Source organism: Myotis daubentonii, chromosome 12 (genome assembly GCF_963259705.1).
Source record: "Myotis daubentonii chromosome 12, mMyoDau2.1, whole genome shotgun sequence".
In the NCBI taxonomy this organism is placed as follows: Eukaryota; Metazoa; Chordata; class Mammalia; order Chiroptera; family Vespertilionidae; genus Myotis; species Myotis daubentonii.
Genome location: NC_081851.1, coordinates 7,809,529 through 7,832,423, shown reverse-complemented (window position 1 = coordinate 7,832,423; position 22,895 = coordinate 7,809,529). Strand labels below are relative to the sequence as shown.

Here is a 22,895-nt window from a genome sequence, read left to right as displayed (position 1 = left end):
CCAGTAGGTGGTTTGACAGGTCTTGAAGAACACCAGCACCCGCTCAAGGCATCTACCCCAGATGTGGAAATCACAGCATGGCAGGCCTGACAAAGTAACCACCCTGCATGATCAGATCTTAAATTGCTAACTGGAGTCTATCTCTCCCTTCCACTTTTTATCCAATCCTAGAGCTTCCCACCCCACCCCACGCCCTCCTCTGGCTGCCTTAATCTACCACCAGCGGATTTCATGCACCCTCCTTACATCTCCTTTGATTCTAAGGTATAAAATAAACTGCAGAATTGCCATCTTGCAGGGCTTTTTCTCAAATCCATTGAGATTTTGCTTCTAGGTATGTCCACAAAATTGGACTCAAACTCTTATAAAAACTTTTCTACAAGTTTGGTCACTCTCTCCTTGACAACCCCGTACTCTAAGCTGGAGCTTGTCACAGCTCCCTCCCACCCTCCAAACGCTGGCACAATAGGGTCTTGACCTGGAGAAAGTAGCATCACCAGCACCATCACAAAAACTGGCGGCCTTCAGGGGCCTTAGCGCCGCGGAGGGGAGGAGGGGGAGGGGAGAGGGGAAGGGGAGGGGGAGAAGGAGGAGGGGGAGGGGAGGAGGGGGACGGGGAGGGGAGGAGGAGGAGGGGGAGGGGAGGAGGAGGAGAGGAGGAGGGGGAGTGGAGGAGGGGGAGGGGAGGAGGGGGAGTGGGAGGGGAGGAGGGGGAGGGGGAGGGGAGGAGGGGGAGTGGGAGGGGAGGAGGGGGAGGGGGAGGGGAGGAGGGGGAGGGGAGAGGGGAAGGGGAGGGTGAGAGGAGGAGGGGGACTGGGAGGGGAGGAGGGGGAGGGGAAGGGGGAGGGGAGAGGAGGGGAGGGAGGGGAGGAGGGGGGAGGGGAGGGGGCGTGCCCACTTCCAGCCTGGCCTGGGGCCAACCACGCCCTGGGGCTGAGCCCAGCCCGCGGCGCCCCTCTGCGCAGGCGCACGTCCGCGTCCTCCGCTGGGGGCGGGGCTAGCGGGGCGGGGGGGCGGGGCGGGGCGGGGGGGCGGGGCGGGGCGGGGCGGGGGGGCGGGGCGGGGCGGGGGGGCGGGGCGGGGCGGCGCCGAGCTGCGAGCTCCGAGCTCGCGGCGGCTTTGGCGGCGTCCTCTCCGGTTCCTGTCCGCATGGAGCTGGGGGCCTCGGGGTCCTGGGCTCGCCCGCGGGATCGCCCAGGGAACACCGCGGCCGAGCGGCAGGAGCCCAGGACGGGGGCCGAGGCGGGGGGCCCGGGCCCCGGTGCGTCGCGAGCCCCCCTCTTCCTGCGCTGTCTCTACCTGGTGGGCTTCCTGGTGAGTGCGGCCGCCCTGCAGACTGCCGACCTGATCAGGTGCTTTCTCTGGAAGCTCCGGGGGTTGGTTAGCCTCGGAGGGCGCCAGGTTAGACCCCGTCTGGGAGTTTTGGCCGAGAAACATTTCAGATAGAAGCACACACACACACATTTACTTTAATGAGTAGCCGCAGGCCGGGAGGAAAGGTCGGGAAGCGGTCTGAACCTATGACCAGCGATGTGATAGGTCAGGAGCCCTAACCGCCGGGCCAGTGACCTGCTAGGAGCGGACAAGGCCACGGGGGCAGGTCCCACCCGGGAGACTTGCCCTTCGCGGCGCCCCTGGCGACCTTCCCCCAGGCTCCTGACTGTCCCTGCTCCGCCGGCCAGGCTCAGCCTGGGCTGCGCACCTAGATCCGCCGGTGCGGTGCTGCCTCCCTACAGTCAGGCCTCCTGCTTCCCCATCACCCCTGCATTCTGACCTTGGCCCCAGCCCCGAGGGCCCTGGAGCTTTCCCTGGGCCCGGGCCGCCCTGGTGGCTCTGGACCTCGCCTGCTCAGAGGCTGAGCCCAGGTGTTCATTGACGTGGCAGGTGCCAGGCGTGCGAGGCGGAGAGCAGGCCTTCCTGGGCAGGCCTGGGAGAGCCCACTGAGCAGGGCTGCCCCGGGAACACAGGTCTTTACCATCCAGGGCTGGGGAGTTGCTGTTGATGAGCCCGCTTGGCACGTTTCCATGAGGGTTCCTGCTACACCGGCTGTTTACAAATGCAAGTCACCGTGAATTACACACTTCTCCCTTTTGTTATGGGGTGCAGGGCTTTGTCACAATTCGTGTGTGTTCTGGTTTAATAGGACAGTTAACAATGTCCATGTCTAATGGACAGCTTGGAAAGCCGGTATATGTAAGGTAAATTCATTCATCCACCCACTCATTCATTGTCATGGGATTCCTGGATACCTGCGGTCTGTTAGGTGTGTGGAGCCCCCATTGCCATGTGTACAACCTGTGCCTGGAGAATTTTCACCCTTACTGGGAAGCTTGTGTTGGTGGTTTGGGACCACTGTCTGTAGGAAGCGCAGATCCACCTTTTCACGCTTGTTTCCAAGTTTAGACGGTTCAGTTGCCCTGGTTGTGAGCTAACCCCGCTTGGGACAGAGACCCAGTAGGATTTTCTCGTTTGGGCCCCAAAGGGTCTCGACAACAAAAGGTGCCTCGCTGGAGGCTGGAGTCCGGACCTGAGTCCCGCTGAGCTGGTTGAGGACCAGAGGCTGCTCAGTCTGCCTCCCCTCATCAGTGCGAGGTGCTCCACAGCCCCGAAGGCTGATGTTGAATTCACAGTTGTTAAGACAATGGGAGCATATTTCCCACATTGCTGTGAGCACAGAGCTGAGAGCCGTCAGGGGGCAGCTTTTCCGAGGGATCCCAGCCTCCCACTACTACTGCAGCCACCCCCAGGCTTAATGCCTTTGAGCTCAGAGCCTGGCACTTCTTCTGACCCAGTGTCTCTCTTAGCTGAGACTGAGGATGCAGGCTCCTCTTCCCCTACCAGTCCAGTCACCCAAAATCCAGAACCAGGGAGTGTGGGTGGCTCTTCAAATCTGGAAAGGGGTTGGCCGCCATCCACCTTCTGGTAGAAGATGGGGGCCCAGGCTACTGCTCCCCTATCTCAGATGGCATTCCGATCTGGTCCTGCCAGGTGGGCAGGGTTTGGACCCTCACCTAGAAAGTCCACACCGGAATTCAGAGAATTTTGGAAACCAACATGACCTAGAATTCAACACAGTTTGAGATTGTTCCTAATGGTTGGCCTTGGGATTCAGATTTGCAATCAGAGCTCCTCATATGCTGTCCACATGGTGAGCCTGATCTGGCAGACCTGATGTAAAAGCTTCATTTTAATAATTAACTCAGGAGCATCATCAGGTCTCTAATATCTTCAGGGGGAAATGTAAGATTTCCCCCAAGTTAAAAGTCGGGATTTTTTAAATGGAAAGTGTTGTTAACATAATATATGCAACTTGAAGCACCTAATGGCTGTGTTAGGTCACAGCTAAGCAATATTATACATATCTTAGTTATGATTTTTAATACAGAGATGTGAAGACCCCAAGACTTTGGGGAAAATGATTTCCAATTGGGAGAGGAAATGGACAAGTTAAAGAATTCATTTGCGTAAATGTTCTGTTTTCAGCTCTCTGTCTGCTAGGTTTTAGCTGGTGTAGAAAGTGAGTCTAAGATGAGGTCCTTCGTGGTCAGCACCCTAAGGTGCTGCTGGGGCCTGCGATTTCAGTCTCTTCTTCCCTCCAGGTGCTGGGAGATTTGTATTTCATTTCATCACCTTTAGTCGGGTGAGGATTCATTTTTAAAAGATCCCCAAACTCTGTGATGTAGTCGTCAGTTTGCACTGAGGGGTGGGTGCCCTGTGGAAGGGTGAAGTGGCCGCTCCTCTCCCGGTTCCCAGGCCCCAGCTTCGAAGCGCCTTTTCTGTTAATCTGGAAGACAGAGGCAGGAGCGACAGCCAGCCTCCTTGGAAAAAGAGGATATTTTTCAGGCTCACAAAGTACTAAAATAATATGGTCACCATTATTGCTTATGAGCCTGTGTCTTTATATCTGTCTTCCATAGCTGTCGGCCTACCTACTGAAACACTTCTCTCCCAGGACTTACTTAGAATAACCATTCCAGTATTAAATACAAACAGTACTGGGGATATTTTTGGAAAACATATCTTGTTGGATAGTTGAGTTTCCTTGTACTAAAGATCCAGAAAATGTATTTTGAGTCTTAAATGATATAAAACATCAGTAGGCTGATGGGACAAAGCTAACAGTACCTCCCCCCGCCCCCCAATTTGGCTCAGACTCAAAAGAAATTTTAAATGCATTAGTTTCCCCTTACTGGTAGCTTTGCTGTCCATGATTTCAGTTATCTGTGGTCAATGTTGGTCCACAAAATTTAAGTGGAAAAATCCAGAAGTAAGTTGCACGCAGTTTAAAACCTCCCGCCGCCCCTCTTCATCCAGGCCTAGCCGTGACTCATCCCATTGTCCTGTGTATCCCCGCTGGACGCTGCACCTTTCCGCTAGTCACTTGGCAGCCTTCTCGGTTATCAGAATGACAGTGCTTATGTTCAGGCCTCTGTCATAGTGGCCCAGTGCCAGGTCACAATGCCCACATCTCTCCTCACTTCATCTCCTCACATAGGCGTTGCACCATCTCACAGCAGCACAGGAAGAAGGCGGGTACAGAGCAATCAGGTGTTTATAGAGCGACAGCACCACATAACCTTCATTACAATGTATTGTTATTGTTGTTCTGCTTTATTAGTTATTGTTGTTCATCTCTTACTGGGCCTAATTTAGAAATTAAACCTGATCGTAGGAATGCATGGATAGGAAACCATATCTACTAGTAAGTGTGGGCACTCTGGTTTCAGGCCCTCTTGGGATGCACCCCCCATGGATAAGAGAGGACTACCGTAATCTTAAAATCAAAATAGTGCGCCACAGTTCTGGTAGTGTAGGTTTATGAGCTATTTAAGGTCACTGGATATTATATTTATATGGCCTTCTAAAGCTGTAACCATGGGAAGAACACTGAAAAGTGTATTGGGAAGTTTATGTTTCTATAATTAGATGAATATACTGCTACCAAGAGAGGCAGGGAGTGAGAGATGAATTATTGGCTGAAAAAAATATATTATTTCAAGTATTTCTGTTTAGGATTACAAGAAAAGAAATTCAGGTTGACTGTAAAAGACACTGTGTGTGCTATGTGTTTTTTTTCGTCTCCTAAACCAGTTGTAGCGAGTAACCAAGTGGAGTAGGAGTGAGAACGACATTTAAAGGAAAAATTAACAATCTGTTAAAAAAAAAGAAGGGTCAGTGCTTACTCTCAGAACTGAAGAGAAAATATGTTTGAATTGTATTGTGTGTCAGCTCTTCGGTCGCTGTCTCTCAATGCGCATCACGTTTCTGCCAGGCAGGTAGAAACCCTCATTTTTCACAGGTGACCGCAGTGGTGCCTGGTCGCGTTAAATAACTTCCCCAGGACACAGGCTTCTTAGAAAGTGGTGGACCTGGAACTGAGAACGGTCTTTCTGACCCCAGAGCGCGCACACTCTCTGTGACGTCGCTGCAGAGTATGGCCTTTCGTTAATCCACCAGCCTCTTGCTTCACTGCGACTTACTTTTCAGGCTGTAAACCACAGATCAGTTACCTTCCCTAACGGCAGGAGGAAATGCGTATTATTAAGTATGTGCTGCTCTGTCAAGAAATACACATCACCCCTACCTCCTTTCTCACTTGACTGCTCACAAAAATTGTTTTGTTTTCTTATTGGAGAGACTTCTGGTAGCACATCCTTCTTGAATATTAAAGATCAGTCACAGAGACGCTAGAGTTAACATGGATTCTCGTCAGGGTGGCCCGCACATTGACGGGGAGCCTCTGCTGCAGCATATTGTATTTGGATCCTTGATATCTTGGACCTGATGAGTATGGCATAGATGGAATGCACTTACGGTTTCTTATTTGCTCAGTTTTAGATAGCGGTTTTATTTGGAAAAGCAGTGTATAGTTAGGATCACTGCTTTAAAAACACCTAGACTGTTTCTAATTAGAGTTAATCAGAGCTTTGTTGTTCAGGATTTGTTTGGTGTCAGCATGGTGGTGCCTTTGTTGAGCCTTCACGTCAAGTCTCTTGGAGCAAGTCCCACCGTTGCTGGAATAGCAGGTGAGTGGATGTACTGCACATTTTCAGAGCGCAGCATTTTACCTCCCTGGACTGAGCCCCTGAAAGCAGATCAGTCTCATAGCTCAATGCTGCCCAAAATTAAATTGAAAGTGCTATGAAATGAATTTCAGATATTTCACTCATCTTGTCCTAGCCCACCTGTGTTATGAGAAGCTTTGCCAAAAGGGGGCGTGGGGTGAGCCTTCCCGCGCCACACGTGTGAGTGCTGTGAGGCGTTGCCACCTGTGCGCCAGTCTCCAGCCAGGAGTCACTGATGCCCCAGAGAGGCAGGAGCTGGCAGGGCTTCTGACTGTGCTAATGAAGAATTAAGACTCTAGTCCTTGGTCATTCGCAAGCTCAGTCAGCAGGTGTTTGGGGGCAGTTTTGAACATAATATTCAGTAAGCGCTGCCCATGCCAGAAAGGGTATCTGGAATTATACTGGACCAGCTGGCAGCACAAGGGTTTTATTTACGAGACATGTTATGTGATAGAATGGAGGTCAAAGCACTCTATAAACTTTGTAAGTTCTTCATAACATGAAAGCATCCTGAGAAAACGACGTGTGTGCATGTGCTGATGTTAACATGGAAGACGTGGTAGACTACCAGGACTCGGCTCTGCTCCCCTGGGCTCTGCATCGTCTCTGGGGACCTCACACGGAGGAAGGACTGTCTCCAGGTCCTAAGGGAACTTGCCTTTAGTCTCTCTTCTGCTTACTTTTCATTTTATTTTGAAGACCTTTTATTAATAATTAGATTACTTACACTCTTCCAATTGAAAAAAAAATTGTGGGGTAATTTCTTTTTTAAAATGATCTTTGTTTTCCTAATGTTTTTCTGTTAATTTCTGTGCAGTCGTTATCCCGTTGCCCAGTTCTGTGAGGGTCCAGCTGATTTAGCTCTTGGTGTTGATGTTTTTTGCAGGCTCGTCCTACGGCATCTTGCAGCTCTTTTCTAGCACACTGGTGGTAAGTTACCTTCCATCTGGCAATGTGTCTTGCAAGCGGGCTCTGCCCTCTGAGCGTACCCAGTGCGGCTGCTGCGAAGTCAGGGCTGGAGGCTTCCAGAAGTGGCCGTGCAGATGATTGGGAGATCCCTGCGTTAGATCAGAAGGTCCCTCAGGCACCTCTCTTCCTCACTGGACATGCGCGAAGACCTAGGCGTACCAGAGTCTGGAAGGAGCACATTGAGTCAGAACGGGAGCCCACTTTTACACTGTACCATGTCCTTCCCATGATTCCCTGCTGACTTTTGACTGGGAAAGAGAATGGTTATTACCAGTTTTAGCATTTGTTTCAATTAATTGACAGTCATCAAATCCAGTCATGCTTCTAGGATTCTGTTTGAAGTGGTGCGTCTTGAACTATGCGGTTTATTAATTCTAAAACTGAAGTGTACAGACAGGAGCCATTTGGAGGGTTGAAGTCTGTCTATAGCGCTGGGTGGAAAGAGCCAGAGCTGCGCATGTCACGCCCACTGTGCCCACTCGTCGTTTGAATTTCGGAATTCGTAGCTGAGCTTCCCCTTCTCCTTTCTGAACCGCCCTGGCCTTAGCCTCAGTGTCCAGTGGTCCAGGAAGGCCAGGCAAAACCGCCAGGCTAGTCCACGGGCTGGCCAGCCGTGACCTTGGTTAGTGAACACAGAGTATGGAACCATGCTTCCCAAGAGCGGCTTACACGTAAAAGGTGTTTTAAAAAAGAAAAGAAATTTGGTCCGATTTTGTAATGAATTCTTTGGTAAGTAAATAGCTACTCCCTGATTTATCTTGTTTTCAAGTCTTTCATAGATTAAGTTTGTATAACAATAACAATTTTATTCTCATTTAACCTTTACAATGACCCAGCAAAATGTTCATCTCCCTTTATCATACAGGAGGAAATGAAGACTCACAAACGTGAAATAATTTGAGAAAGTGACCCCATCTTGTCCCCAGACTTTAAGCCTGGGTTCTTTTCTCCCTAAAAGTCTTAGCCTTAAAGATCCAAAAAAGTAAATAGATAACCAGCCTCAGTTTGCACAGGGGACGGTGGGCTTGCTTGTAGGGCACACTGGTCCCTGTGAAGGAATTTGCATGTGCGTAGAGAGCCGCTTTTCTTTTACCTGGAAGCTCACTGCCCAGACACTTGCTAGTGTGTATGTTAGAGCCGGGGGAGGGGGGGGGGCGGGGGGCGGGGAGGTGAGCTGTAAGCAGCCAGTGCCTCCTGCTGGCGCTGATGGTCTGAGTGAAGGCGGGCTTGTCGGAGCCCTGGCAGCGGGAGCAGTTGGTGGCTGAAACTTGGTCACAGCCATGGCCCAACCCTCTTTCTCAAGTAAGCCTTTGCTTTATCCTGTTTGCGCTTACAAAGCACATTTCATAAACCTGCTAGCCGTAATGTCTATGGAGAAACTCCTTAGAAATCATTCACGTGAAATGCCAAATAAACATTTTCTTGTCAACCAGTGCTTTTATAAATCTTTAATAAGTTTTTTAGAAACATTTTAATTTGAAAAAGAAGTCCTTAAGAAAATTATGTATCAGATTTGACTAATGATTTTAATAAAAATGACTAGCGTCTATTAAGTGCTTACTACGTGTCCGACGCTGTGCTGAGCACTTGACTGCGGTCAGCCCTCATCCTGACTGCTCTCAGCCACGGCGCTGGAGGCCCTGCGTCTTTAACGACGGATTTTACATAAGGCACCGAGCCAGTGTGCAGGGGAAAGACCTCCAGGGCAGACACTATTACTGTTCCTGATTTACAGGTAGAGCCGGGCTCGCCATGTGCTGCCATGTGGAATGTGTCTGGCGTGTGGTAAGAGTTCAGGGTTTCACCCAGACAGCCTCGCGCAGGGCCCGTGTTCCTGCCAGATCACAGCACTGCCCTGCGGGCGCAGGAGGAGAGAGTGGACAATTTCTAAATCCATTGAAATGCGAACTCGGGACAAAGTTGACAGTATTTAGAACATTTGCCCTTGAATTTTTTATAAAGGAATTTTATAACCACGTATGGCCTCTTTTTGTAAAAAGATCTTTTGTGTGTTTTTTTAGAAAAATATAAACACATAAATATAAATATAAAAGTGGAGGAAGGGCGGGAACAGAGGTGGTTGCTGCTGGCAAGACAGAGAGGCAGGCTCCGGTGTGGGTGTGTGGGTGTCGCGGCTACTTGGAGAGGGTGGGGGAGTCATTGAGCAGCCTGAGGGATAAGGAGGCAGGAGGCTATAGACCACCTTCCAGCCAGCGCCAGGCCACGTGGCCGGAGCCCTGCCCTTGACGTTTCTCCGGCAGAGCTGTGTTGCTCTGAGAGTGTTCAGTGATTTTCATTCTGACACTTCTATCAAACAAAGCCTCACCCAGAACCTCGGTACATGAGCCGGCTCACTGGCAGCGCTGAAGCCGGGCTGGGCTCCTCCGTCAGGCGTGTATCTCTCTGCACGGAACTGCCGACGTGTAAAGAGGAAAGCGTGCAGCTGATCGCCAGGCTGTCAAGCATCTGGGGGGCTGCAGGAGGCCGGCGTGCATCGTCTTGCCCAGCCCTCCTCACTAGCAGCGGCGCAGCCTCCCGCGTGGTGGGCTCGTGGTGGGCATCCTCAGCAGGAGAGAGGAAAGGAGGAAGAGGAGACAGCCAGTACCCCCCCCTCCCCCACCTCTGAAGAGCTTTCTCAGAAGCCTCACCATGGCTTCTGGTTGCATCTCTGAAGGCCAGGCCTCTAGCTACAGGGAGGTGTATTTTGCTGTAGCTGTTGCTGTGAGACTGAACACAGGGAAGTGAAGGATGAGCTGGGAAGGCGGCCCTTTGCTCCTGAGGCATCTGTGACCCTCCCCGCACCACCCCCCAGACTCCACATCAAACTAAAAAGCCTCTGCACAGCAAAAGAAACAACCATGATGGAAAAGGCCACTCGGATGGAAACAAATATTTGCAAACCATCTATCTGATAAGGATTAATATTCAAAATATATATAGACCTTCTACAACTGAATAGCAGAAAAAGAAAGAATCCAATGAAGAAGTTGGCAAAGGATCTGAATAAATGGTAAAGGTGTTCAACATCACTAATCATTAGGGAAATGCAAATCAAAACTGCAATGAAACATCACTGCACACCTGTTAGGATGGCTGTCACCTCAAACACAAGGCAGATGATGGTGAGGATGTGGAGGGGGGGAAACCCACGGCACTGCTGGTGGGAATGCAGGTGGATGCAGCCACCATGGGAAACGATATGGAGGTTGCTCAAGAAATTAAAAATAGAACACGTATATGATCCAGCAATTCTCCTGTATATCCGAAGGAAAGGCAGTCGCTGTGGAAGAGATCCCTTCACCCCCATGTTCACTGCAGCTATATTTACAGCAGCCAAGACGGAACCAACTTCTGTCCATCAGGAGGTGACTGGGTGAAGAAATGTGGTCTGTGTGCACAGTGGGTGCTATTGGTCATGAAAAGAAGGGCGCCCTGCCATCTGGGACCACATGATGGGCCTCGGCTTTCTGCTAAGTGAAGGCGACCGAGGAAGACAATGCTGGATGACCTCACTTACATGTGGACTCTAAAAGCAAAGTCATTTTTGAATGAGATTTTTACCAAAGATCAGATTTGTGATAAGCAAAGGCAGGCGTGAGCAAATTGAGTGAAGGTGTTCAGCAGGTACAAACTTCAGTTATAAGGAAGTACTGGGATGTACTGTGCAGCATGGTGACTAGCTCACATTGCTGAATGATGTATTTGAAAGTTGTTATGAGGAAATTCTAAAAGTTCTCATCACAAGGAAAAAACATTTTTTCATTCTTATTTATACCTATTTAAGATAATGGGTGTTAATTAAATTTATTATGGGAATCATTTTGCAGTATATCTGAGCCATATGGGTTGACACAATAAGCCCTGGCCTGTGTTGCTAAGTGGTTACAGCGTCGCCCGCATACCGAAGAGTTGCAGGTTCGATTCCTAGTCCAGGATACATGCCTGGGTTCCAGGTTCGCTCCCCCCCTTGGTCAGGGCATGTGTGGGAAGCAACCAGTCCATGTGTCTCTTACATCGATGTTTCTCTCTCTGTTTCCCCCACCCCCTTTGCAATCCCTCCCTTCCACTCTCTGAAAAGCAGTGGGAAAAATACCCTCAGGTGAAGATTAACAGACCAAAAAAATTAATGGTAAAATCCATGGTTGTCATGATGGTAGAAAATAGACACTTTTAAGCAAAAAAAAAAGGGGGGGAGGCGGCAAATTTTTAATGGCATAATGTTCGAGATTTATTGTTAAGTGGAAAAGCAAGTTACAAAATACAGTATGCTATATTTTGTTAGAAATATCATTTGTAGATTTGGGGATTGTGAAGCATTTTTATATTTTTGTTTTTTAGTGTTTCCTAAATTTCTAAACTAAATATTGTTACTGAGGAGTTGAAATGTGTAAAGCAATAACGAGGATAAAAATGAGCCTCGGCTGGTGTGTCTAGGTGGTTAGAGCACCCCCACTGAAGGGTCAAGGGTTCAAATCCTGATGAAGGGCATGACCTGGGTTGCAGGTTCAAACCCCAGCCCTGGGGTGTGCAGGACGCAACCAATCAGCAGGTTGCAGGTTTGGTCCCCATTTAGGGCTCGTATGGGAGGCAGATGATTGATGTTTCTCTCTCTCTCCCTCCCCCCCTCCCTCCCTAAAAATCGATGAAACATCCTTGGGTGAGGATTTAGGAAAAAACAACAAAAAACAAAAGAGAGAGAGAAAGCTCTGTTGTATTTTCCACTCAGCTTGTGGAAGACCAAAGAAAATACTCTGACAAGTGGCATAATAGAATTGAGCATTTAAGGATCTTAGCCCAAATTCCCCGCTGGTTCCCACTGGCTTGCATTGGGGGGCATTTCCAAGGCGGTGATTTTATGGTGAATCAAGGACTGTCTGTGCTTCTTGCTTCCTCAGGGCTGCTGGAGTGATGTGATTGGGAGGCGGCTTTCCTTGCTGGTGTGCATTCTCTGCAGTGCCCTGGGTTATCTTATTCTTGGAGCCTCTACCAACATGTTCCTGTTCGTCCTCGCTAGAGTCTCTGTGGGTGAGTGCTTGCCCCTGCCTGTGTTTTCCTTCAGAATAAGTCACTCGTATGTATAGGGTGCCCCAAAATTCACGCAAGAAGTAATTTTGATAGAAAACACAGGTTTATAATTAAAAATTGAAAATTTTTTATTGATTCATAAAGTATACAGTATAGAGTTATGTATGGACTAGCACATCGGGTAAATGGCCTCCACGGCTTTGCTGGCACATACACAAAGCCATGGTCTTCATTGGTCTTCCTTGTCCCTGCTCCTGGGCCATCATTGGTACTTGGTAATGCTTATCGAATTGAAGGGATTGAAATCAAAGGGCAACAGATATTAGAATCTGATTCAATAAACCAAGTAAAATTAGGCTTTTATTTTTTGTTGTTGTTGTTGTTAATGCTCGCGCAAAATTCAAATCTTGCGTGCATTTTGGGAAACCCTATATATGCATAGAGAAAACCTGTCCCTGCTGGCCAATGCCTCTGACCAGAGCTTATGTGTAGAGAGCATAATGGCGATACAAATTAGCGCTGTCACACCACCATCAGCCAGGCTCTGCTGACTTGTCCAGAGCTTCAGACCTCATGATGGAGCCGGAGCCAGCGCCCAGTGTCTGTCACGGCGACAGCTCGGCTGCTGCGGCGGTGCCTCGCTCCTTCCTGTTGATCTCTCTCAAGCAGGATAATCTGTTAAATGTCTCCAGCCAGCACTGACTGCTGTTCTGTCCCTCAGCGAGCTTATCGTTTTGAAGTTGGGCTTCCTGATTTCAAATGGATACTGACCACTATAGCTTTCCTGCCGCCTTCTGTGAAGCTGGCCGTTGCTTTGTGGGGGAATGCTCAGTGGTTAGTTTTGTCTCCAGACTGCTCCTGAATGTTTCTTCCATTTTTGAAATAGCTTTTATTTTGTCCAGCCATTAAAATGTTTTTCCATTCTTTGAAATACTCCCTGTGAGTGCTAGGTGTTGAGATGGGTAGGTCGTTACTCTTAATTCCCTCTTTGCCTTTCTTGGTGACTAGAGCCCTGGAAATTCTATTTCTTTCTCACCTTTCTCATGAGAGCACTGACCGATTCTGCTACCCTGATGGACAAGTCTTCTGTGTTCACCCTCCAAAATCCATGCTGAGTTGTGGTTTACTTAAAACAATGGTTTATGAATGCCTTTGCTCTAAATGTGATCAATCATTCCAATAAGCTCCACCATCACACATAAAATCCACTGACAGCTGTTTCATGTGCACCTGGTGTCCACATTATTTTATGATCTTGGTTTGGGTGGCAGTGTGTCCTTGTACAGTATAATACACTCCACCATTCACTGGTAAGGCTGTTTAGAATTCAAAAGAAACAGATGAGAGATAAATAGTGTAACTGGAACCAAGATTTGATCACCTGCTGCCAAGAAAGCCAAATTTGTGAGACATGTGCTGGTGAAAAAGGAAAGTGGTTGTTTCAACTGCTAGACACCTGAGAAGACGGGGAACTCTTGTCACAAAGCCCATTGCAACGTCTCAGTGCGGCCGAGGTTTTTATAAGGAGGGAGAGGGAAAGCAGAACAAAGAAATCAAGGGGAGGGGTTCTCTGTGTGAGTCCAGCACAGGCCATGCCGATAAGGACCTTGAAACTGGTCACGTGATGGTCTGTGTGCATCACCCTGGTCTTCGTCATCCTGGGTCTGTGTCATCTGGTTCTGTGGTTGAAGGTCAGCAAATGGCCCAGAACTGGGGTGACTCGAGACCGGGTCTGCGTCTTCTGAAGTTAGTTCCTAGGATTCTTACGCCAACATGCTGTTCATCTACAAGCTACATATTAGAGTCAGCATTCACAGAGACAGTCACAAGAATGGTGGGGTGGATTACAATACTACCACTCTTACAATACCACCAGTATTTGTTACAAAATGAGTAGAGATTTATGTGGAGGATGATAATGTTAATGTCAGCCAACCTGGTTTGAGTAGTGACATGCAGCTGCTTCCCTCAGGGAGCTCACGGAAACCAGTGCCCCATCCCGGTTAGGGCAGTCAGCCAGACCTGCCAGCAGCATTTATTAGTAGGACCTACGATGCCTTCATCAAAATAGTGGGCAACCTAGGTCACCAGAATTCACCCGTCCATTTATGAGTGTGTGTGTTCAATGTGTGGGTGCCTACAAGTCAAATACATCAGTAGAAGTAAAGTCATATCGCAGCTTTCAATTTGTGTAGTCAACAGTTTCACAAGCTTCTTGCTGGTAGAAAATCAGTGGTATCATCATATCTTTATGTTTTTACTCACTCCCTGTCATTCTGCTCTGTTTCTCTCCATAGCACTTAACTTAGAGAGATATGGAAGCTCTGTGAGGACAGGATATTTGTCTTTTTCCTGCCTTTCTGTTCTTTCTGTTCCTTGCATTACCCTCAGGGTCAAGGTTCGTGCTGGACATATAGTAGGCATGCAGAAAATGTTTATTCCGAGTTTATGAATAATGAAGGATAACTTTCTATATAGAAGCCACCGTGAATTGTACTTGGATAGCGGAGAGGACTGGAGACACTGGGATGTCCTGATGGGAGGTGGGGGGAAGCTGAGGATCCAGGAGCTTGGTTGCCAGGGACAGGGTGGCCAACCAGGACGGTGGGCTGAACCAGGAGTCCATCACGGCAGCAGGGAACATGTGGCCTGAGAGGTTCAAAGGAAACGGATAGGAACTCCATCAGGGATAGAGGGGAAGTCCCTGCTTTTAATGTGGAAAATGTTACAGAATATGTTACTTGTCTCCTTGCAGGTATTTTTAAACATACACTCTCCATTTCAAGGGCTATGCTTTCTGATCTGGTTCCAGAGAAGGAGCGGCCATTAGTCATCGGACAATTAAATACAGCGTCCAGTGTGGGCTTCATCTTGGGCCCCATGGTCGGTGGCTGTCTTAGTGAACTAGACGGTGGATTTTGTCTAACATGCTTCATCTGTTTTTCTGTCTTCATTCTCAATGCTGGTAAGTTGCCACTGAATCATGAAAAGCCTGGTTTATTCATTCATACTGACTGACCTACCCGCTTTTATCTCCTTAGAATAATTTGTTTTTCTTAGAGTATGTAGGTTCATTATTCAGAAATGAAAGATGTGCCACCCCCTGTGCAGACCTCCCGTGGGCTCCATCCTGCTAAGGCCCTGCTCGTCTCCCAGCCTCACAGTGTTGCCCTCCCCTCTTTTCCTCCAGGTGCTTCCCACACTGGCTTCCTGGTCGACCTCACACAAACCAGGCTTATTCCCACAGGACGGCGATGCCATGAGCTCTCTCTTCCACCTGCAGAGTTCTTTGCACGTTTCTTCACTGGCTCTTTCTTGTTATCACTCAAGTTTAAAATGTCTGCTTCCTCAGAGAAGCTTGCTTTGATCACTTTGTCTAAGGTAACTGTATTTGTTATAGCTCTTCTGAAGCCGTATTACTAGTGTGTTTTCTCCCCTCCCCCCAACACACACAGTGAGAAAGTCAGCTCCACAGACTGTATTTGCTCAGTGCCCAGAGAGGAAGGCGCGTGCGGCCGGGGTTCGGTGATACTGGGTGAATAGAAGAAGGCCCGTGGGTGCCCGGCCGGCTGCTTAAAGCCGAGAGGAGGAACCGCTTTGCCCAGAGACCGGTGCATGGCCAACCCTTAGATAAACAGCTTTATGAACAAGAGGAGCCATGCTGTTCAGTTGTCCTAAATCTAATTATATTCTACTTTACTTGATATTCATTTTGAAGACTTCAGGCTGAGTGGTTAATTCCATGCTGGGTTGGGATGTCAGCCTCAAGAACAAAGTTCATGAGCTTACTAATGTCAGGGCTCCTGGGGATACTGCACGGTTTTCTGCCAGGAGTGTAACCTGTACCTCAGCCAGGAGGAGAGGTCCGATGGATCAGTGTGAGCCTAGATGAAATGGCTTTAAACACGTGACTGGTTGGTATGAACAGGTACCTTCCGATGTGAAGGAAGGCACCTACATGCGGTCACTCGAAGCCAGGAGTGTGTGAGCCAGGAGCGTGAGTGTGGCGTCCTGTTTGGAGTTTCCAGTGATAGTGCTATTTAACGTTTTCCCTAACCCCGTGGTCGGCAAACTGCGGCTCGCGAGCCACATGCGGCTCTTTGACCCCTTGAGTGTGGCTCTTCCTAAGCCTTAGGAGTACCCTCATTAAGTTAATGACAGTGTACCTACCTATATAGTTTAAGTTTAGAAAATTTGGCTCTCAAAAGAGATTTCAATCGTTGTACTGTTGATATTTGGCTCTGTTGACTAATGAGTTTGCCAAGCACTGCCCTAACCTAAGCCTGTGAGTGGCCCTGAGTCAGTGAGCGTGCATTCAGCTGCCAGTTTCCCAACTCCCGTCGCTTAAAGTAACAGGGATTTATTTTTCCCAGTAAAGACCTGTGGGGTCACAGGCTGCAGCCGATGCAGAAACATGCAGGGGAGGAGGGGAGAGTGAGGGGTGGGCACAGATGTGCCCACAGAGACATACAAGGGAGGAGGGGAGAGTGGGGGGTGGGCACGGTGTCCACAGAGACATGCAGGGGAGGAGGGAGAGTGAGGGGTGGGCACAGATGTGTCCACAGAGACATGCAGGGGAGGAGGGAGAGGGGACACAGGCAGTGTCCACAGAGACATGCAGGGGAGGAGGGAGAGGGGACACAGGCAGTGTCCACAGAGACATGCAGGGGAGGAGGGGAGAGTGGGGGGTGGGCACAGACAGTGTCCACAGAGACATGCAGGGGAGGAGGGGAGAGTGAGGGGTGGGCACAAATGTGCCCACAGAGACATACAAGGGAGGAGGGGAGAGTGGGGGGTGGGTACAGTGTCCACAGAGACATGCAGGGGAGGAGGGAGAGTGAGGGGTGGGCACAGATGTGTCCACAGAGACATGCAGGGAGGAGGGAGAGGGGACACAGACAGTGTCGCACAGTGCGCTGGGCCTTCCAGGGCGGTGAGCAGTGTATAGCTGTCGTCTCAATCCGTCTTGTCATACTTTTGTCCTCAATGACGGCCATTTTCCTCAACCCGACCCCTTCTTATGTCCTTGCTCTGATCTGCCACTTCCCTGACCATGACTTGTTTTCTCCTGGGTCGGAACTCAGGCTCTGGTCTGAGATCGGGTGCCGTCCCCACCGGCCCCGTTCAGTGTGGGCCTCAGCTGGGTTCTCTCCGTCTCCTCGTCGTCGGAGCCGGAGAAACAGCCCTGGCGGACGTGTTGTGAGAACGAGTGGAGGTTTGCACAGCAGCAGTTTACCCGCCTCTGGTGCACATGGTAACCACTCAGTACATGCCAGTTGCTGTCACCCTCATTTTTATTATTATGTAATTATACTTCTCTTTCAGTCCCTTAGCGACAGTTCTTTCACGTCTTATCAAGCTCTGTGAGCTGTCCAAGGGAACTGTCATAAATGAGAGCGAGGGAAAGTCCAGGCCTGCTTTCTCACGCGACCAGCTTTCTGTCCGAAGCTAGTGCCTGGCTAATAGGCCCCTTACACTGCGTGTGGAGGACGCACACGCGCAGGCAGAGCTGGGGAACAGCAGGGAGCAGCCCTGGCCGGCAGCCATGGGCCGGTGGGACTTGTGCCGAAGGGCTGAAAACCACAGGGATGAGTTAGGAAACGGGTCCTAGGTGGCGAGCCTGAGTTCAGTTTTAAGAAAACTCAGGGCAGGGATTGGCATGGAATTGTACTTGGATGGCATGGATCATAACAGCGGAGGCAATACTGTGCCTGTCACCTGGGGGCAGAGGGCATTATCTGAGCAGGGACAGAGCTGCTGGGTGAGGGGTGTCATGGGCGATGGGAATGGTGCCCCCAGAGGTTGCTACGTGAGACTTGCAAAAGCGCAGATCCTGCAGGTGCCTCCTGACGGGCCGTTGGTGTGGGAACCCTGGCCACGCCCTGCCAGGGCTGGCTGGCCTAGCACCCTCTGCCTCCCCAGCGTAGCGCTTACCCTGGAATCGAATTGCCCGTCTGCATGTCCGCACCCTCTCAGGTTTAAGTTCCTTGGGGACAGGGATTGTACAGGCCTTGCCTTGTGTGTGAATGTAGCGGCTAGCACGGGATTCAACATTTAGAAGCCTGACTCTTCAGTGTTGGGTGGGTGGTCAGATGGTGGATAGTCAGAGAATTAGCAAAGTAGTGAGGGAAGAACTTAAGTGTAAAGCCTAAGAATTTAGATATGAAATGGTGGGATATAGGAAGCCCTCATAGGCTCTTGAGCTGGGGAAAACAGTGCGTATTACTTAGGCATAGATTTTTCCTTAAGGCGAATTGCAGAATTCTGGTATTAAAATGGAGTAGAAATAGCTGTGGGAATGGTTAAAAACTGGATTCAAGAATACAGATGAGTAAATCTGCTAATAAAAAAATGCAATATAACCTAATGCAGTCATTGCCTGTCCCCGTGGGAGGCGTGTGTGACCGTGAAGTCACCCACTTTAACAGACACGCATTTCAACAGGTCTCGTTTGGCTGTTTCCGTGGAGTGAAGTGAGTGTCCATAGTACAGAGAGCAGCCTGCGATTGGGTGAGAACCACGCGCCTTTGGACAAGACAGACTGTGCCGTGCAGGGGGCGAGCCTGGGGCCTGGGAGCGCGGAGGGCCAGCCGGCCCGCGGGCCCTGGGCGGAGGGCGTGGCCGCGCTGCGGGGCCTGAAGAGCCTGGTGTTCTCGGAGATGTGGGACGTGTTTCTGGTGCGCCTGCTCATGGCCGTGGCGGTCATGCTATACTATAGCAATTTCGTCTTGGCCCTCGAGGAGCGCTTCGGGGTGCGACCCAAGGTGACGGGCTACCTCATCAGCTACAGCAGCGCCGTGGGGGTCCTGGCCGGCCTGGTCCTGGGGCCCGTCCTGCGGCTGTACAGGCACAACTCCCCCAGGCTGCTGCTGCACTCCAGCGCACTCACCTTCCTGCTGCTGCTGCTCTACTCCACGGCCCCCACCCTGGGCGCCGCCGTCGTCCCCTCCATGCTGCTGTCCTTCTCCACGGCCCTGGGCAGGACGTGCATCACCGACCTCCAGCTGGCTGCAGGCGGGGCCCAGGCCGGGGGCACCCTCATAGGCGTGGGGCAGTCAGTGACGGCCGTGGGCCGGGTCATGGCCCCCCTCCTCTCCGGAGTTGCCCAGGAGTTCAGCCCTTGTGGCCCCCCCAGTCTGGGGGCGGCATTAGCGTTGGTGGCTGTTTGCATCATGTTGCTGAACAAACCTCGCTATGGTGGTGACCGGAGCGGCAGATTAAAACGTGACTAGAATGGATTTGGAAACACAGGGTGTGAGTGGGGAGAGGCCGGTGAGAGGGTGCGTTGGGAAGGGTGAGTGCCGAAGTGGGACACTTCCATGCGGCTCCTCCAGGCCAGCCTCCAGCTCTGCGCCTAGGCCCGGGGGACGATCAGAGCCCCTCAAGGGGAAGGAAAGCAGTGACGGGAGGAGAACCTGTGCGAGGGCAGAGGCCCTCGGGCTCCCCTCCTCAGTAAAAGCAGACTGCGGTCAGCGGGGACACAGGCGCCTGTTCATGGTGGGAGCGAAGAGGGCCTTTTCTTCTGTCTGACCCTGGAGACTGAAGGAGCTGCTGAAGCCGGTCTGTCATTCAAGTCAGAACAGTTACGGATGCTGGTTCCACCTGGGACCTGGTGAAGAGCCAGAGGCCAGCCTCACCCCTAGACACTGACCCACGGGCTGGTGAGGCCAGACACCTGCTGCACTCGGTAAGTGCCACGTGCAGCTCCTCGAGGCAGAGAAAGGAGCTCCGAGACAGGCTGGTTTTGATTAGAGTAAAACCCAGAGAGACGTGGCTGCCTTTATGAGGCGCTAACTCTCCCCTTATCGGACTGCACTTCCCCAGCTCTCGGCACTGTAGCCCCTAACACGGGTGCAGAGTCAGAGTGTCAGGCGTCACGCCTTCTCGGGGGGCTTAATTCTGCAGCGTCTTGTGTTGAAGGTCATTTCCTTTGTTTTGCTGTCACACCTGTGAATGAAAGAGCTGTTTTCCTCCAGGGACAGGGTTTGGTGAGCCTTTTCTGGGGCCTAGACTGGGCTGCCATTCCAAGATCAGTGCCCACGGGGTGAGGGCCCAGGGGGGCTCGCAGGGCTTGGAGGAAGGCGCTGGTGGGCACTTCCTGTTTGGATGACAGCAGTCACTAATGAAAGTCATGTAGGTGCTCCCTCTCTTTCCCCACCCAAACAACCCAAGTCAGCCTTCTCGTTCAGTCCACTAGGGTGTACAGTAAGTCCTGCTTCCCCCACGCACAGAGAGCTGTGAATAAGGGTTTAACACACTTACTTTGTGACTTTATTACTTATCAAAGGCAAAGCAGAAAAGTATTTCTGTAGGTTCAGAACTGGGATGTGGGGAAACTCAAATGTTTATGCTAAAGAACCAGTTGTCAGTGAGGCTTGTCCTTTCTCCTCCCTGACTGCACGGGGAAGGTGGGCTGTTCACTCAGTGTCATCTCGCCGACCTGCTCTGCAGTGCCCGGTGCGGGAGGAGAGCGCACGCGATGGACAGTGGCCTCCCCCTAGCGGCCGGCTCGCCATGCCGGCTGGACGCTGGACGGGAAGGCGGGGACCAGCCAAGCGACCGTACTGAGGAGGGTCTCCCCAGAGATGGTCTTCTCTCCACTCTCAGAGCAGCAGGGTTCTTAGAAGCTGAAAGATAGCCTCGCTTTTATTTTTAAAACCAAAGCACTTTATTTTTGAAGTTAAATACAAGCCTCCAAACTAATGAGGCTTTACAGTTACTCACCCTTTTATAGAAAGTGTCTGTGAAAACAGTCACAAAATTTCTGTTTGCTGCTTCACTACATTGAGGAAATAGCGCCAGTTCTTATTTTGAAAATGGCTGCTCTTAGCTTGTTCCTGGGGGAGGAGAGCAGAGAAACACGAACGGAGGCGTGTTCCTACTGCTCACTCCGTGGCGTGGAAGTGGGCTATAAGGATCTCGTTTCAGCAAAGCACTGTATTTCGATCACTCTGGATTTAAAAGATTTAAAACACACTGCATATTAATAAATAAAAACTCATTTTCCAAATCATACCCTGCAGAGGACAAAAAAGGAATTAAAATACCTATTAATAGTTTAAATTTACCATATGGGATGAGAGATGATCTTTCTTCTGGCTTAGCAAAGAGTCTATTGTGTTTTGAATAGCTGGGACTCAGGTTCGCATGCAGACAGAATTACCTTTCCTGTGACAGCTCACCACCACACCCACCCCGAGTTTGCTCAGTGAAACTGAAACCACATTGTGGGAGCAAGTTCCTCCTCGATCCTGCTTGACTGCGCAACTGTGGGAGCACAGGTCCTCGGAGGCTGGGCCTCAGATGGAGAAGACATGAGCAGTCCTAGGCATATGCAGAGGCTTTATTGCAGACAAGTAGCCGTTGCTAACAAGGAGCTATCAGACAAAACAGTTCTTCCAAGTAGCCTCACAAAGCAGCTGTAAACAGGAGCCTCACAAAGCAGCCACGCCAAACAGGAGCTATCGGAGCAGCTTTGCACCAGCTGGTCAACAACACATCTTTATACCGACTCAGACAAAAGAGGCTTCTTGCCAGTAGTGACACCGATGTCTGGGTTATAGAGCACACCTGCGCAGTGCATACAGTGAGAGTGCTGTGTCCTTGCTTTTGCACCTGTGTAGGACAACTTGGCCTTGAATGTCTGGCGTACTCTGATTAGGGTTCCCACACGTGAAATACCCAAAATGAACCTAATGCAATAAATGCGTTCTGCTGTGGACCAGGCCTGGGCCTGTGGGTCTGCGTCATGGCGGGCTTGCTCTGTGCTGGGGTGGAGGCCCAGGCCAGGACATCCTGAAGGCCGACTTCTGACAGTGCCGGATGGTGATGTCATGGCCAGGGTGAGCATTTTTTCCTGGTCCCCTTCAAAGCATGTTCTCTGTGTCATTTCTAGCTACAGGACTTAATTAGATGTCTGAGAGCCAGAGGTAATTACGGAAGCAGATACAGGCGGTTTTGATCAGGTGAGCCTAAAGTTTGGTGGGTTGACACACAGCTCTGCAATAATCTTTAAAAATCATTTGGTAGGGCAATGTGGGCATTCTCCTGACTTTCTGTTGGTTGGCTTGAGAAGGCAACATTTGCACTTAAGAGCACACATTATCTTTCACCCAAGCGTCTCTTTACATATAGAGAAGTTAGGACCAATTATAATCTTTATTCCTCTGATCAGGTTTTCTAACACAGTAATAATGTTAACCTCGTGTTAGATGTGTGCATTTGAGATGAAAAGAATTGTAAATGTTTAATAATCTTCAAGATTTACCTTTCATGACTTCCAGCCATCATGACCCCATTTTAGTACAAATGAGAGTGGTTTTGATAAACTAAAAAATTGGAATTTCTGGGACTGTCCTGGTTTCATGTTTTATTTTCTCCAGAAGTCATTAATTGCATATCCCCATGTGATTAAGATTTAAACTTTTGTACAAAATTTCACAAGAACCAGGAAAAACCCTTGTCAGTGTAAATGCATAAAATCTGCTTGGCAAGCTGAGCCGCTGTGAGTGGGGTCAGAGAGCCTCATGCATATTACGAATGTAGTGACCACTTGCAATCATGATGCAACAGGACCCAACTCAATAAAAAAGAGGAAACGTTGGGATATTTAGTTCTAGTTATTTTATTACAGGAGTGAAAGTCAGAAAAATCACCACAGGTGAGTTCGGCTTCTGTCCAGTGTGGGCTTCTCCTGGAGACGTCGCCCAGGAAGGTAATGGCCATAGCCCCTGTGCGGGACATACTGAAGGCCCTGGCTGGGCTCAGCCATTCCAGTAACAGGCTCTCTCTATTGAAAAGCTGGTGACCTGTTCACAGTCCATATGTTAACTCTGC

At 50.1% G+C, this 22,895-nt stretch overlaps 1 protein-coding gene across 3 annotated transcripts; it reads left to right on the top strand.

Moving 5' to 3' along the window:
* Positions 1–1,072: 1,072 nt before the first annotated feature.
* Positions 1,073–19,507, top strand: MFSD9 (major facilitator superfamily domain containing 9). Of its 3 annotated transcripts, none has more exons than XM_059658927.1 (6): positions 1,073–1,314; positions 5,939–6,026; positions 6,952–6,995; positions 11,930–12,059; positions 14,815–15,024; positions 18,504–19,507. In XM_059658927.1, the coding sequence occupies exons 1-6, from the start codon at positions 1,150–1,152 to the stop codon at positions 19,289–19,291; spliced, it is 1,425 nt and encodes a 474-aa protein (XP_059514910.1). In that variant the 5' UTR covers positions 1,073–1,149; the 3' UTR covers positions 19,292–19,507. The 3 variants fall into 3 exon arrangements, with proteins under 3 accessions (XP_059514910.1, XP_059514909.1, XP_059514911.1); XM_059658926.1 differs by having other exon boundaries at positions 5,924–6,026; XM_059658928.1 differs by lacking the exon at positions 14,815–15,024 and having other exon boundaries at positions 5,924–6,026.
* Positions 19,508–22,895: the final 3,388 nt, after the last annotated feature.